The 15,221-nt window shown below is 37.4% G+C and overlaps 1 protein-coding gene across 1 annotated transcript; it reads left to right on the forward strand.

Moving 5' to 3' along the window:
* The first annotated feature begins 599 nt into the window (after positions 1-599).
* Positions 600-8,817, forward strand: gm2a (ganglioside GM2 activator). Its single transcript, XM_067600053.1, has 4 exons — positions 600-826; positions 1,581-1,733; positions 4,530-4,712; positions 6,038-8,817. The coding sequence occupies exons 1-4, from the start codon at positions 740-742 to the stop codon at positions 6,191-6,193; spliced, it is 579 nt and encodes a 192-aa protein (XP_067456154.1). The 5' UTR covers positions 600-739; the 3' UTR covers positions 6,194-8,817.
* The last annotated feature ends 6,404 nt before the right edge of the window (positions 8,818-15,221 follow it).

The raw sequence follows: 15,221 nt of genomic DNA on the forward strand, positions 1-15,221 counted from the left end.
TGGACCCAAACCATGCCAGCAAAATGCCCCCCAAAGCATAACAGAGCCCCCAGACCCCCTCACAGTGGGTGTCCAGCATTCAGACCTGGACCAGATTTTCCTTTGTCACTGGTCTGTATACACAAAAGCACATTTACACACACATTCTTTCTGTGGCTAACACACAAAGATCACAGTTTAATCTTTACTGAAAATGTTTAGGTAACATGTTGAACAACAAGACACAAACATATAATTTTAATTAAAAGTATGAATTTTTGCCTTTGTTAAATTGATGGCATCAATGAAGTTCAAAATTATCTCAAAATTGTTTGATTTTGTGATATTTTTATATCAGTATTTTTGGTAGCACTATTTACCCCATCCCCATGCTCATTCTACCCCTACTTTGGGGTAAGTTGTGTCATAGGACTAATTTTTTTGATGGCTCATTGTTCTAAAACCATAATAATTAGATCAAGTGTTTTAATTTCCATGGGTACACAACAACCTGAACTATATATAGTAACTATTATTTGAAACAAATACACTTTTATTTCGCAGTAAAATCATCAAATGTAAAAAAAATTCACGTGACTCAGCGGGGCGGTCACGTGACTCACAGTAAACACGGAAGCACAGCAGCACAGAGACTTTCTGCAGTTGTGTTTTGTTAACGGTCAGTTTAACGTCTGTCTGCCGCCGCAGCGGGTTCTTCATCCTCCGGCTTGTGTCGTTTTCTGCGCTCAGAGGAAGCAGGATGGATAAATGTTTGATGTTCGCGGTGATACTGAGTCTGAATGCAGTTATAACTCAGGTCAACTGCAAGAGAGTCACCAACGTAAAGGTGAGACTGACACATTACACTGTTTATGCTGCTTTAAATGTCTTTAACACATCTACAGCCGCCTTTAATCTTTAATCTGAGCTGACTGAAATATACAATGATAACAGCTGTTATCTTAAACAAATAACCAACAGTACATTTGAAGTGAGACAGTCCATCTGGGTCAAAGTCCTGAAGTGAAGCTTTATTTACTACAAGTACCAAACACAAGAGTGATTAAATTAGCTTCCTACTCGGAGTTAAAGGAAACATAAATAATGAAACAAGTGAAGACGTGTTAGACATCGTAGCAAAAAGCCTGAAAACTGAAAGAGTCTAATGTAGTCTGGATGGAGAAATATCAGTAAAATCTTTTTTTGTGTTTTTCACAAATAGAATAAAAGTTTCACAAATTTTGGACTTTGGTCATCTAGTCCAGATCTGACACGTCTAGGTGTAGTGGTTTTTGATCTATACCTGGACTAATGTGGTCTGGATGGAAGAATATCAGTGAAATTGCCCTTTTTTTCAGTTTTCATGAGAAAAATATAGGTTTCACGAAGCTGGAAGTGGGTTTAAACAGTGTTAAGGATTCTGCTACGATGCCTAACACTCCTTCATAAGTTGAAAAAACAGAGAATCAGTTGCTAAATATCTTGATTTATGTTTCCCTGGAAGGACAGAAAAACACTCAAAAATATAAATTACAATGTAAGACTTGGCCAAATGATGTCAAAACACTGACTGACTGGTTCACCCTGTGTGTTGTGGACAGATTTTGGGTTTTGACTGGAAGAACTGTGGGAAGCCTGACGATCCAGCCGTGCTGAAGAGTCTGAAAGTGTCTCCGGATCCCATCGCCATCCCGGGTGACCTGACGGCCTCGGCCTCCGGATCTACGTCTGTTGAGCTGACCGCTCCTCTGTCTGTAAGTACACCGATGCTTTCTATACACACACAGTACCAACATAAGAACTTTTCAGGGCTTATCTTTGTTAAAACAGACACTTCAGTCTATACGTAAAGTCAGATTTGAAGGCAGAAGTCTCCTCAGCTGGTGAAGTAATCATTAGGTGTGTTTTTTTTTGCTGTGTTGCTCAAGACTGGTTTAACTGTGTTGTGTAACATCGCGGCTGTCTGCAGCGAGCAGGTTGTTGTTGCTCCTCTGCTGTGTGTGGAGCAGAATCAGGCGTGTCTGGATCTGCTGCTGATCCTGTGAGCTGCATGTGAGCAGATCAGACGCTGCAAGTAAACTCACTGGATTCATAATCAAAAGGAAACTGAGAGGCTGAAAAAAAATATGATAAGAATAAGCAAAAATTAGAGGAAATGAGACAGACATTAAAGCGCCTGCACATGTCCTGAAAAAGTATCTGATGCTGTTATTCAACCTGACAACTCTTAAATCAGTATTTTATGTCCTAAATTCAATTTTAGAAGTCTTATAAGTCTTGTCTGGTTTTTCTGGCAACCACTTCTGCAAAACTGTCTTCTGATAGGTCAAAAACTTTTTTTTAAATTATCTTATTTAATTTGAGTGATTAGTTTCTTTTCCCTTCTGTCTGGAATTAAAATATTCTGGAAATGCCCCTAAATCGAGGTTAAAGCTTGTGACAGGAAGTTTGCAGTTTCAGATCCCAAAGAACGTGTGAATTGTTTCCCTCTTCTTCTCCCTCAGCGTTGCCTGCAGGTCTTGTTTATTTTGAACCCTGCAGAAGTGGGTTTATGATGCTGTAAAGCTGCAGTCATGTGTAAAAGAAACGAAATGACTCAGCAGATTTTCACGTGTACAGTAATCTGTCTCCGATCACATGTGTAACAGTAAAAACTGACCCACTTATTCTCCTCTGTTTGTATCATAAAAGCATCTCAGTGATTTACTTCTTCAGTTATATAATGAATGAATACGAGTACAGTACAGGATGAAGCAGAGAGTTGTTTCTGATTTGCATAAAGTAAAGATAGTAGCAGTTGTCTTGGTTTTGGTCATCATGCAGATTGATCCAGATCAAAATGTGTTATGGTTACCGTAGTTTTACTTCTTCGTTAGACCTGCTAGCAACCAGTTACTAAATTATCCATGAAATCCAGCATGACGCAGTAAACAAGAAGGAGAGAAACTGTTGACATTCACTAAAAGTCACAGGTTGGATTTGAACCCCAGATGCTGATATTTACTTTAGACTATCAAGCCTGCAAGAGACGCTGATATTTGCTGTTACTATAGTAACACAGTAAGAACTGGACTGTCGATAACACATACCAGATGGACTTACAACTGTCTGATACACACTTCACACTTTAAACTTTATTTGTATGTCACCTCTGGTTCAGGCTTTACAGATGACTCACAGGTTAAAAATGAGACAGAACAAATGTAAACAGTAAAAGAATTTGAGACTCGTGCACACAAAAAAAGATAAAACATGCAGTGAAACCATAAAAAAGACTGAATGCTACTCAGACTGTTAACTGTAATGTGTGTTATTGTGTTAAAAATGTGTTTTTACAGATTTTATCATCGGAGGCTACAAATCAATCAAATTTATAACCTGAAACAGTCGACAGGATGAAATAAAGCAGGAAAACGAGGTTAAACATTTTGAATTTATTAATCTTTTTAAATACTGGACAATGATTAAAACACCACATATTCTATTTAAGTTATTTAAGGAGTAAAACATCTTGTCCTGCGGTGGCTGAAAGAGAAAATAAACAGGTATTTAATTGCAAAGAAATCCTTCAATTAATCATTGTGTCATTGAGTCTCATCACATGTTACCAGAGCTCAGAAATCACATCGCACTGTCTGCATCTGTTAAGCAGGAAGTGTTTTGTATTTTTACTTGTTAAATGACTAAAAAATGAATCAGTTATAGAACTGAAAGTAATGATTATTTTCATTATTGATTACTTTGTTGTTTTTTTTTTTAATTAATAGCTTAGTTGTTTGGTCCATAAAATGTCAGAAAATAGGGAAGAATGTCCATCACAGTTTCTTTAAGCCCAAGACGATGTGTTCACATGACACGTTTCATCAAACCAACTGTCTGAAACCCAAAAAATGTCTGTTTACTGTCACCTAGGACAAAGAGAAACATCTTCACTGGAAACAATGACTGTTTGGTATTGAATGACTTCTAGATGCTGATTAATTTTTATAGACTTTTAATCATTTCAGCTCTAATAAATACTCCATTCATTTAAACTGACATGAAGCCAAGCTGACAATAGTCTGAGTTCACTGTGAAGAGACAAACTACTGATCAATCATAATCATAATCACTTTAACATGTTTGCCAAACAGTAGAAAACTTCAGCTGCTGTCATTTCATCCTACATGAACTCCTGCATCAGTCAGTTTAGACTGAAAAGTTGTTTTCTTGTCGTTGACATTTGTCATCATGATCTGATGTGTAAAACATTAACAGTTGTCTCACTGCTACTGTCGGTAACCAGAGAGCGATGTGACTTCCTCATAACTCCTTCCTCTCTTATCACACTTTGTGCTGATAAAGTGCGTGTGTGTGTGTTTTTTATACCACTGTTGTTTCCTGTTGGTCGACCTAGTTTATTAAAACTCCTTTATTGACCCTTGTGTGTACTGCATCTTTGTGTTTTGAGTCCTTCCATGTTTGTATCTTTTATATTTGATAGAAAACATCACTCCTCAGGTTTGTTATTTCCTTTTTTGTCTCCTCCTTCACTCTCTCTCTCTCTCCAGGTGAATGTGACTCTGGAGAAGGAGGTGGCAGGTTTCTGGGTGAAGGTTCCCTGTGTGGAGGAGTTGGGCAGTTGTCACTACAGGGATGCTTGTGAGATTTTAAACCAGCTGATCCCACCTGGTCAGGACTGTCCTGAGCCGCTGCACAGCTACGGCCTGCCCTGCCACTGCCCCTTCAAACCTGTGAGTCAACTGCGACGTCTTACACACAAATAAACGTCTTTTTTGCTGCTTCAATGATTTCCCCAGTGGAAAATATTCCCTATATATATACTAGGGCTGTAGTCTGCTGGTTGACTGGTCGATTAGTTGGTCGATATGCTCTCGTCCGATTAAATTCTCATTGGTTGAGTAATCTCCGTGTTATTTTCATAAAGAGAAAAGTGCTACATCAACAGCTTTCCAGGATTAATCCATTATTTCCTGCGGCGGGGGGACATACTAACAAATTATATGTGAAAACAACGGGGGTGTATTCAAAACACAACCGTTGTTTTCACAACTTTGAACTCGCCCAACCTAGGAGACTGCTGGGTCTAACTGTACTCAACGTTTACCGAGCGTTTACGGAGCGTTTCCTGAATCAGTGTTTCTCCTATAATTATAACAACAAGAACTTCCGCCAGGCCAAAAAAATATTTTTTAATGTCAAAAATAACGCCAAATATCCATTCATTCAGAAATCGATAGCGTTTGGGAGTGTCTGTGCAGCGCTGTTCCGGTACGTGTCGTTGCCTGGGAAACTATTGGTAGCGTAACTCCGTTAAGGAATACGTCATTGCGTAGTATTTTTGCGTAGCGAGCGGGAAAGAGCGATGAGCAGGAAAGTGAGGGTGGATGCGAGCGGGGCAGAGGAAAAGGTTAGCGGTAAGTTGTCAGTCTGGCAGTAAATGTACAGCACAGACTAGAGTGTGTCAGTTAATAAATGCTAAAAAAGTCACGTCTGTTGTTTCCCCAAGTGCTGGAAAAGTGAAGGGGGTTAGCTCCAAAGTTAGCAACAATGGGTTAGCATAACCTGAAGATGCTAAACAGAGAAATAGAGAACGGGGAAATGTGTTGCTGCTCGTTGTTGACATTGAAGTTGAAGATTATGTACGATTTCAGTCGACCAAGATTTTCTTTGGTTGACCACAGCCCTAATATATACACGCTATAACAAAACCAGAGAGTGCTTCATAAAGGGGTAGTGAGGGATGATGAAAAATAACCATCACAGTTTCCTGAAGCCTAAAAGACGTCTTCGGATCGCTGGTTTTGTCTGATCAACAGTCCAAAATCCAAAGATATTCAGTTTACTATCACATAAAACAGATAAAAGCAGTAAATCCTCACAAATGAGAAGTTGAAACTTGGGAATATTTGGCATTTGGCATCCAGAAAGATGATTTAAATGATTAATAGTAGTTGCAGCTCTATATGAGTGCCCATTTAAAGTTGTAATATTGTGTTTTTGATGTGCTTTTTAATTACACAGTTATTTGATTTGACGTGTCATACTGTCTCCTCAGGGCTCGTACTCTCTGCCTCAGTCAGACTTCCACCTGCCCAACATGGATCTGCCCTACTGGCTCACCAACGGGAACTACCGGGTCCAGGGCGTCCTGGGCAGCGAGGCCGGCGAGCTGGGCTGTCTCAAAATCGCTCTTTCCCTCCACTCCAACTAAACCAACAAACCAAAACCAGTCTGAAGAGCTTGAGAGGTTTTTTTTTTTTGTTTATTTGCACATAAAAGTGATCAAAAATTGGGAAAAAAGAAGCACAAGTTGCACAAAGCAGTGAAAGTGATAAACCTCGACGGGGTTTATGAAAAGTTTTCATGTCAGATGAAGACGAGAGAAACAAAACATGATGAGAAACGGAAATATTTCTTATTTTATACATGAAGTTGTAGGTTGATAATAATAGTATAATAGTAGCTGTTATCCAGTTTGCATCTCTGCTGCAGAGTTTATTCATCTCACTGAGGGAAAGAAAAGATATTTGTGAAACAAATCTAAAGAATAACAATCAAAGCAAACATGATGTTCTACCGTACATCTCATTACATGAAACGTCTGGTGTAAATAGTAAGAAGAAAGAAGATAATAAAGAAATAAAGAATAGAAGAAATAAAATAGCTTAAATATTACATTTCATCCATTTTCATCCAAGTTTCAAGTTTCTTAATTTTTTTTACTTATAATCAACACACTTTTTATTTTCCAATATGGCAAATTTTATGTACAGTTTTCCCTGTAAAACTTGATCAACATGAGTTTTATGAGATTATTTTATGCAGATATGATTCTGACTTATGAGAAATAATGTATAAAATTCTCCAAGAGGCAAAACTTCAAAGGGAATCAATCCCTTAACTAGCAGACACGTCGCAGCTTCGTTAACTGATGAGTTTCTCTGTGTGTGTGTGTGTGTGTGTGTGTGTGTCTGCTCTACCATTTAGTTTTTAATAGTATCTCAGTGTTTTCTTCTCAATTCAACAAAGGGAGTTTTAGTCCTTTTTGCCAACTGTTCTGCTCTTCAAATGATTGAATAATGGATGAAGAAGAGAAGAGAGAAGAAGTATAATTCATCCTGTCACACAAACCCCATCATGCCTTGCAGCTGCACTGCATTCTGGTCCATTTTTTCTGATGTATTCAATTACTGAAACTCTTGTCAGAACTTCTGGAAAAATGTAGATACGACATCACTTCAGTTCTGTTCTTTCATCCAGTGATAAAGATTACTGGAGGAATTTTCTGCACTTCCTTAAATCTATGACATGAATATCATGTCTTTTGGAAAGTGAAAAAAAAATCTTTGAAAGGTTGAAACTCTGTTTGAAAGCTTGAAATCTATTAAACAAGGTTTTGCAAGATTGAAACTAAGTTTTGAAGGTTTGCATCATGTTTTCATTGGCTGACAACGAAATTCAAATCTCTGCAAACATTGTTATATTTGAGTTTCCCTTCTTCACAGCTGCAGCTCCTTCTCCAACATTTTCATTGTTTTCTTGGTTTGTTAGTTTGTTTTCCAGGTTTGAAACCTTGTAAATGGTCTGAAAACTGATGCACATACAGCATGTTGGGAAAAAAAGTTTTGAAACGTTGAAACTTGAGTTTCGAAAGGACGAATCTTCATTTTGAAACTTTTGCGGATGTACGTTTGCACTCGTTTTGCAGACTGTTGTTCCAGAGCTGAGTTTACAACACAGAAACAGACTCTGAGTTTCTGACTTGAATGTCGACCGTTCCGTTGCACTTTTCTCTTTCGGAGGTCGTTTTATTTCTAGTTCCCAGTACAACGGATTGCAGCTTAACGCCTCTGCCTCCAGGAGTTTTCAGACTGTCTGTTTTCAGAGTTTTAGAGTTTCAGACCAGAGCTGCGAGATGAAAAAGCTGCCAGAAATCATGTGACTCGCAGGCTGGCAGCTGTGTGGGCAGATTTTGTTGTAAACTCAGCTGTGAAAGAACATTCTGCAGTATGAGTGCAGATGTACACCCTTAAAATGAAGATTCGCCCTTTTGAAACTCAAGAAACTCAACATTTCAAAACTTTTTTTCCCCAACAGTTTTCATTTCACTGTTTACAAGGTTTCAAACCTGGAAAACAAACCTGGAGAAACGTTGTAAAAAGAGCTGCAGCTGTGAAGAAGGAAAACTCAAACATAAAAATAATGTTTGCAGTGATTTTCATTTTTTTTTTTAGCCTATCAAAATAAAATGCAAAGCTTCAGAACGTAGTTTCAATCTTGCAGTTTGTTTGCTCACTGTGAACTTTTTTGGGAACATTTTGATCTGTGTGTTGTTTGTGTTGTTTTTTTAATAATAATAATAATAATAATAATTGCCTTCATATATTCTGAAGTGCTTTCTCATTGGTCGGTGATGCTATGAGGGTTTTTTAAGTGCTTTGGGTTCTTTCCTTCAATCACTGATTGTCTCTTTTTGTAAATGGTGAAAAGGGTTTTGGAGGCTCATGCAGCTCATTAATAGTTAATTAATATTAATCAGTTTATATGAGAGATGTTTGTCTTCTTGATGAGATTCTTTTTAGATTGTTTTATTGATTTATTTTTTGAACTTTGTTTATTTTAAATAAGTACCTGACTGGATTTGTAGCAGGACTTAAAACAGATTAAAATGAATTATTGAAACATGATCTGTGGGAGTTAAGGCTGATATCAATTAATAATAATCAATTTTCTACATCGATAATAACGACGATCGCAAATGTTGAACATTTCAGTCGTCATGCATGAGATTCATTTCACACAATGTACAGTTTTTAATAAACTTCATCCTATAAATTGTGTATGTTTTCTGTCAACAAAGTTCAGACTTTTTTAATAATTAGAAAGAAGATTATTACAACATTAACTGAGAGACGAGATAGATAGATAGATAGATAGATAGATAGGTAAATAGATAGATAGATAGATAGATAGGTAAATAGGCTTTGTTGTGTAATTTTAACACAGTTAGTGGACAGTTTGGGTTTACACTGATGTATGTAGAATTTTCCTGATAAAAATGATAAAATTATCCACATATTCTGTACTTTTATTTCACTTTTAAAGTAAACAATGTTATTTTTGCAATTAAATGTTAGTTTCACATGAGTGTTTAGAAAAAGGTATGAGAAAATATCCCTGTTGTTAATAAATGTCAGTTTATAATTTCACCACAAGGTGGCAGCATTTCCTCTGATAATCTGGTGTCCACACACAAGCTGATACACAATATGGCCAAAAGTATGTGGACGCCTGAACTTTCTACCCCTATGTGACGACTGACGTGATTTTGATACCATGTGTAATTAATTTTAATTGATTAATCTGCTGCCACTCTTCGGATGTTGGAAACTTTGCTCCCATTCAGCCACCAGAGCATTAATGTAAGTTGCAGCATTAAGATTTTGCTGCATTATGAGGCTCAAACCAAGAAAAGAAGTATGTCTCCTTATACTTAAAGCCATATAATGCAAACTTTCTCTTCCTTTGTGATTCAAAGAGTTTCCTACTGATGAGGGAATAATAATATATTCTAGTCCTGCTTCCTTTATTAGAACGTAGACGTTTTTACTGAGCGTGTAATCAGATTTTGGGTCGTTGCAGCAGTGAATGTTAACAGGAAGCAGCAAAGAAGCCAGAAAACAAAAGCAGGAAAGTGAGGAATTACACGTGAAGGAGCGAACAAATCCAATTCTGCCTGCAAAAGAAGTGTGTGAAGTGTGCTGGGAGGGTTACTGCTGAAATGTAATAGGTTACAGATTACTAGTTACCCTGTTAAAAATGCAATAAGTACTGCAACTATAATAATTACTTCATTAAAGCGATGTCATTTATACATTTGATTACTTTTCTAACACGTTATAAACTTGGCAATAAAGCTGAAAACTCCCAAAATGTGAAAACATGAATTGCAGAATCATGATCTTGTCCGAAATATGGCATAAAAATCTTTATCACACAGAACACTAAATAAAAACTTGAATGTTTATTCAGCCTTATGCGGATTCCTGACTTTGAAGCCGCTGCTCTCCTGTAAAAAGTTAACTGCTTGTTTTGTGGTTTCATCAGAGATAAAAGAGTGATGGAGAGATCAGCTCCGATAGATGAACGTCAGCACAAATGAAACAAACTAGAAATGTCAAATCAACAGTTTCCTGCTGCTCTGTCATCTCTTCTGTCCCACGTTAGACAGTCTGTTTGTGGTGAATGAAGACATCTGATTAACTGCCACCAGCGTCTGAAGCAGCAGCTGCACAGCATGTGGATTTTATCTGAGATTACATGCATAATAAAACATACATAACATAACGTAACGTATGTACTACTGTATGTGCCATGTGATATCTATATCTGGCATACATGTTCATTCATAAAGAGCATTTCTATCGCTGCTAAATACAGTTAAACATACAAACATTTTATATAGTTGCTTATTGTACACAAACATATTCGATTATGAGTGTGTTTACGTGCACATCAGGATCCAGGTTTTGAGTTTTATTCTAGTTTTAATCATATTATAGGAAAATATAGGATATTTACCTGGAACATGACAAACATGGTTATTCATTTTCCGGTGTGTTCAGGTTTCTGATCGTCTGTGTTCAGTCGTGTTTTGACTCCTCAACATCTCAGCCTCTCATTTCTCCACCAACAGACGATGTTCAGAAACCTGGATCAGGTGTTTCCATGATAAAGTGTCCTGGTTTCTATCCAGAACTCCAGCTGGCAGATCACAAGGTTTTCAGGTTCTGGTGTTTACAGGTGCAACACAGAACCAGGATTCTCCCAAACAGCTGATCAGAACCGCACACACAGCCAGAACGTCTGGGATTAGTCTCAAACAGTGAATTCTCGTTAACGAGAAAACCTTTCTGTTATAAATTGATTCGTTCTGATAACGAGAAAAACAACTTGTTATATTGTGCAACTTACGCAGCACGTTGTTGCTCTTTAGCTGCTGATTCTTCTTCTTCGGTGTTCAAAAAGAGCTCATGAAGAAATTATTCATTATAATATTATTAGTCCAAACTATAACTGGACGTCATGTTATGAATAAGGAGATCAGACAGGTAGGGCAGGTGCGTTACCATGGTTACATACAGTACATTTCCAGAAGGTGGATTTAATAGAAGTTTAATAGTAATTTTAATTCTAAAATTAATTTTTGCTTTGGTCTGTTTGTCACAGTAAAAGCACTTTATCATTATAATGAGAAACTTCTAGTTTTTTTCTTTTCTTGTTAAAACAAGATATTTTCTTGTTATAACGAGAAACTGAGCGACTGTTTTCGTCACGGTCGGCAACAGAAGCAGCTGCACTTGAATTTAAAGATTTTTTTATCAGGTGATGAAGTTTCCTCAGAGTGTTTTTCATTTTTTCATTTTTTTCTTTCGGCATTCTGAACATTTTGGTGCTGTTTCCCTTCTCGTTACAGTTTTAGTCTGAGTGGAGCACAATAAGTAGAAATAAGTAAGTAGTCATGTCGACAAAAATCTGATGTTTCGTCTGACATCGATCGTCATGAGGGAACGTTTCAGCTTCTCTGTTACATGTACTCTTACCTGCAGGTACTTGTTAAAATAACAGCAAACTGATTTAAAAGGGCTCTATTATGCTTTTCCTTATTTTCAGTCGTAGATATATAATGTTACAATGTCAGATGTTCATATTAAATGTGGTCAAAGTGTCAAATAATGAGGTAAACATGTAGACGTAATCCTTGTGAGCAAAAAGCAGCTTCAGGCTGCTCTGAACGCTACGTTTCCAACGTTTTTTTCTACTTTCAGCTCGAGTCGACATCAGCTTGTGACGGATTTCTTTATATGATCATCTACAGTGGGTTTTCAGAGCTTTTTCTCTGAAAACAGCCGCCTGCTGCGGCTGAAAACGACACTATGAGAGCGCTGAGAGTGAACCAGAACAGCCTGACAGATAAACAACGAGCTGAAACTCACTATAAAGCTCAATAAAGCCGAGAGGAGCTGCAGAGTCACTGATAATTCTCTGTAAGTTCATCACTATGAACCAACACGCTGATATTTAATACATTATTATTATGAAAAATATCAATTATAGCAGCATTAAGGACCCTATTCGCTGTCTGATAACAGCAAGTTCATCACTGCGTGAGACGGTGTTAAACTGTTTGATATCAGTTTAGAGAAACGTCAAAGAGACAAAACAAAGACGAGAAAAAGCTCCCAACTACTGAAGCAACAGTGTCTTTATTTTACATGTATCTGTTTCAACACCTGTTCAGTAAATAAGAGACTTGTTGTTTATCGCAGCTCACTGTGAAAAGCAGCATGTCGAACAGTAACAGAAACACACAAACTGGATGTTTAATAATCCAAAGCCAATGAGAATTTCCCCCCCAATTACTGCCAACATGTGTGTGGTTAAAATTTCCATCAAAGCACCTTAAAGTGTGTGTGTGTGTGTGTGTGTGTGTGTGTGTGTGTGTGTGTGTGTGTGTGTGTATGTATGTGTGTGTGTGTGTGTGTGTGTGTGTGTGTGTGTGTGAAAGTAAGACAGCTGCAGACCACTTGGTTCTGGACTAATCTCAGTCAGGAAGTGCAACACATTGGCAGCAGCAGCAGCAATTTAACCAGCAAGAAGGTTTCACAACCGCAGCATGTGGACACCACACACACACACACACAAACACACACACACACACACACACAAACACACACACACACACGCACACAAACACACACGCAAACACAGACATATACATATGTATGTGTATGTTTAATGACGGCAAAAGCAAACTGCAATGGAAGCAGACGTAGTGAATAAATGATGATGATCATGAAGAGAAGAAGACTGTCTGGTTTTCACTTGATTTGACTGCTGCTCTTTAAACAACATCATCTAGTTGTGTTCTCTTCTTCTGCAACTGTTAAAGCTGCAACAATTAGCTGATTAATCAAATAGTTGCCGACTACTATAGTAATTGTCAACTATTGATAATCGATTAATCATTTTGAGTCATTTTTTAAGAAAAAAATATCCAAATTCTCTGATTCCAGCTTCTCAAATGTGAATATTTTCTGGTTTCTGTCCTCCTCTATGACTGTAAACTGAATATCTTTCCATTGTGGACAAAACAAGACATTTGAAGACGTCACCTCGGGCTTTAGAAACACTGATCGACATTTTTCACCATTTTCTGACATCATGGACCAAACAGCTAATGGATTAATTGAGAAAATAATCAACAGATTTATTTTTTTGCGGCCTCCAACGGCACCGACCGGAGAATTAGTCCAGTTTATCTTGATGAACCAGCTCCTAATATTTGCACAACAGTAGTGAATGGAGACACGCATAAAAGTGCATTATCTTTTGCAGATTTTCTGGAAATTTGGTTAAATATTGCAGCACATTTGGATGAAAACTTGACAATAGACTACAGTAACACTTGTAATGTGAGAACACTTCACTGAACCTCACATTCACCTACAAACAATGACTCAGCATGTAGAATTCAACCCGTCACTTCTCTCCTCTGAACACGCTCTTCATCTTCAAGGCTGTCTGACATGATGAGCTTTTATTTTTAAACCTGTTTAATGTTATTATGAGAAGAATCTATTCAAAGTAATCATAGAATTTCAGTAATATAGCAACTATTAGCAATAAGACTCTTTGAATATGATCCCTGATCTCAGGAATTCCTCTTTAAATCTAATAATAAGGACACAATTATGATCATGAGATGAAAACATGAAGTCTGGTAAATTCAATTTCCTCTGTAAATGTTAATGGAAATATATCACACCACTAAAGCATCACTGAAGCATCCTCACTGTGTTGTTCATGCTGAAAACATAAGTAAAGTAAATATTTTTTGTTGTTCTTTTGCCCGAAACTTGAGAATTGGATTAAAGTTGAAGAAATGTGTAGAAATGAGCAGGAAGTGCTGCTGGGAGATCACTGCTGTCAGTGTCACTGACGTTAAACTGGTTTGAACTGGGTGTCTCTCTCACAGCTCTGTGTGCAGTTTTATTAAGATACAGAATAATTAAATTATAGCAGAGAAACTCTCTGTGGATTCACAGAACAAACCAACCTGAAAGATGAACCAGTTTTAATGAGGAGAGAAAGATCATTATTATCATTTTCTCTCATCATTTGCATTTTGTTCTGAATTATTTCACTACATGATTTTGAGTTTTAGGGGTAATTTTATGTTTTAAATCCCACATGAATCTGACAAAAAAAAATTACACAGCAAATTACTGAAAATAAGTCAAAAGGTCATCTACAGTAATTCTTTATAAATAAAAAAAAACTGTCTGAGCCTTCACCACTGTGTCTTTGAGGACTGGAGGATTTACTTCCTCTGTCAATAAACAATGTGTCAGTAAGAAATTATTCCTTAATTAGGATCATGAAAGTCCCCGTACGTACTATAAACCATGTCAAATGTAAATTTGAGGGCTGTTTTTATACTTACAGTTGTCTTTCTGGCTTACATAGAGAAATGATCAACTGACCTAAACTTATAACAGATTTCTAACAGTTTTGTGGGTTTTTGGGTCTTTGTGTTGAACCAGCAAGCAAGTCCAGATCAACAGTAATACATGTTACTCACTTATCTTGTGAAAGGTCAGGGGTCAACAAAACATCAGACTTTAACTCGGGAAACAGCTGTTTGATGCCTTTTTTCCAACCTTGTTGATATCTGTTTTGGTCATTTCGTGATCATTTTTAAAAATGACCATGTTTGTCACTTAACCTTTAAAAAAACCTAAACATAGTGTTTACTCTGATCCTGATGATGGAGGTCTCTAAGCTTGACCCTTTCCTTTAAGGGGTCTTGGTACAGCTGTTTCGATCCACACCTGGATACAATTACTGTATTCAGATCCGCCCGAATGAATCACATCAAGGAGGAAAACGAAGAGTCTGACTCAACCGAACTGAACAATACAGGTTTGAAAACAAACTGAGACCCAGTTACACAAACTCTGCAAGTCTGAGCTAAACAGCTCCTGAAGCCAGGTGTGCTTTGCATGCTGGGAAGAAGGAAACCAACAGTTGCTAGCAGCTAGCTGACCTGAACTAGCAATGACATGTTGCCTTCTTGATCTCTTGCCAGACATGATCTTCTATCAGGACCCGACGTTCCCGCTTCCACCCCAGACACATCTGACCAATGAGAGGAGAGAACGATCTCATGTGACTTT

This window comes from Thunnus thynnus, chromosome 9 (assembly GCF_963924715.1).
Source record: "Thunnus thynnus chromosome 9, fThuThy2.1, whole genome shotgun sequence".
In the NCBI taxonomy this organism is placed as follows: Eukaryota; Metazoa; Chordata; class Actinopteri; order Scombriformes; family Scombridae; genus Thunnus; species Thunnus thynnus.

Excerpts from the sequence above, each read along its gene's own strand:
- gm2a (XM_067600053.1), top strand. The coding sequence starts at position 740 with ATGGATAAATGTTTGATGTTCGCGGTGATACTGAGTCTGAATGCAGTT. Across the intron at positions 1,734-4,529 it reads AGCTGACCGCTCCTCTGTCT|GTGAATGTGACTCTGGAGAA; the intron begins GTAAGTACACCG and ends CTCTCTCTCCAG. Across the intron at positions 4,713-6,037 it reads GCCACTGCCCCTTCAAACCT|GGCTCGTACTCTCTGCCTCA; the intron begins GTGAGTCAACTG and ends CTGTCTCCTCAG.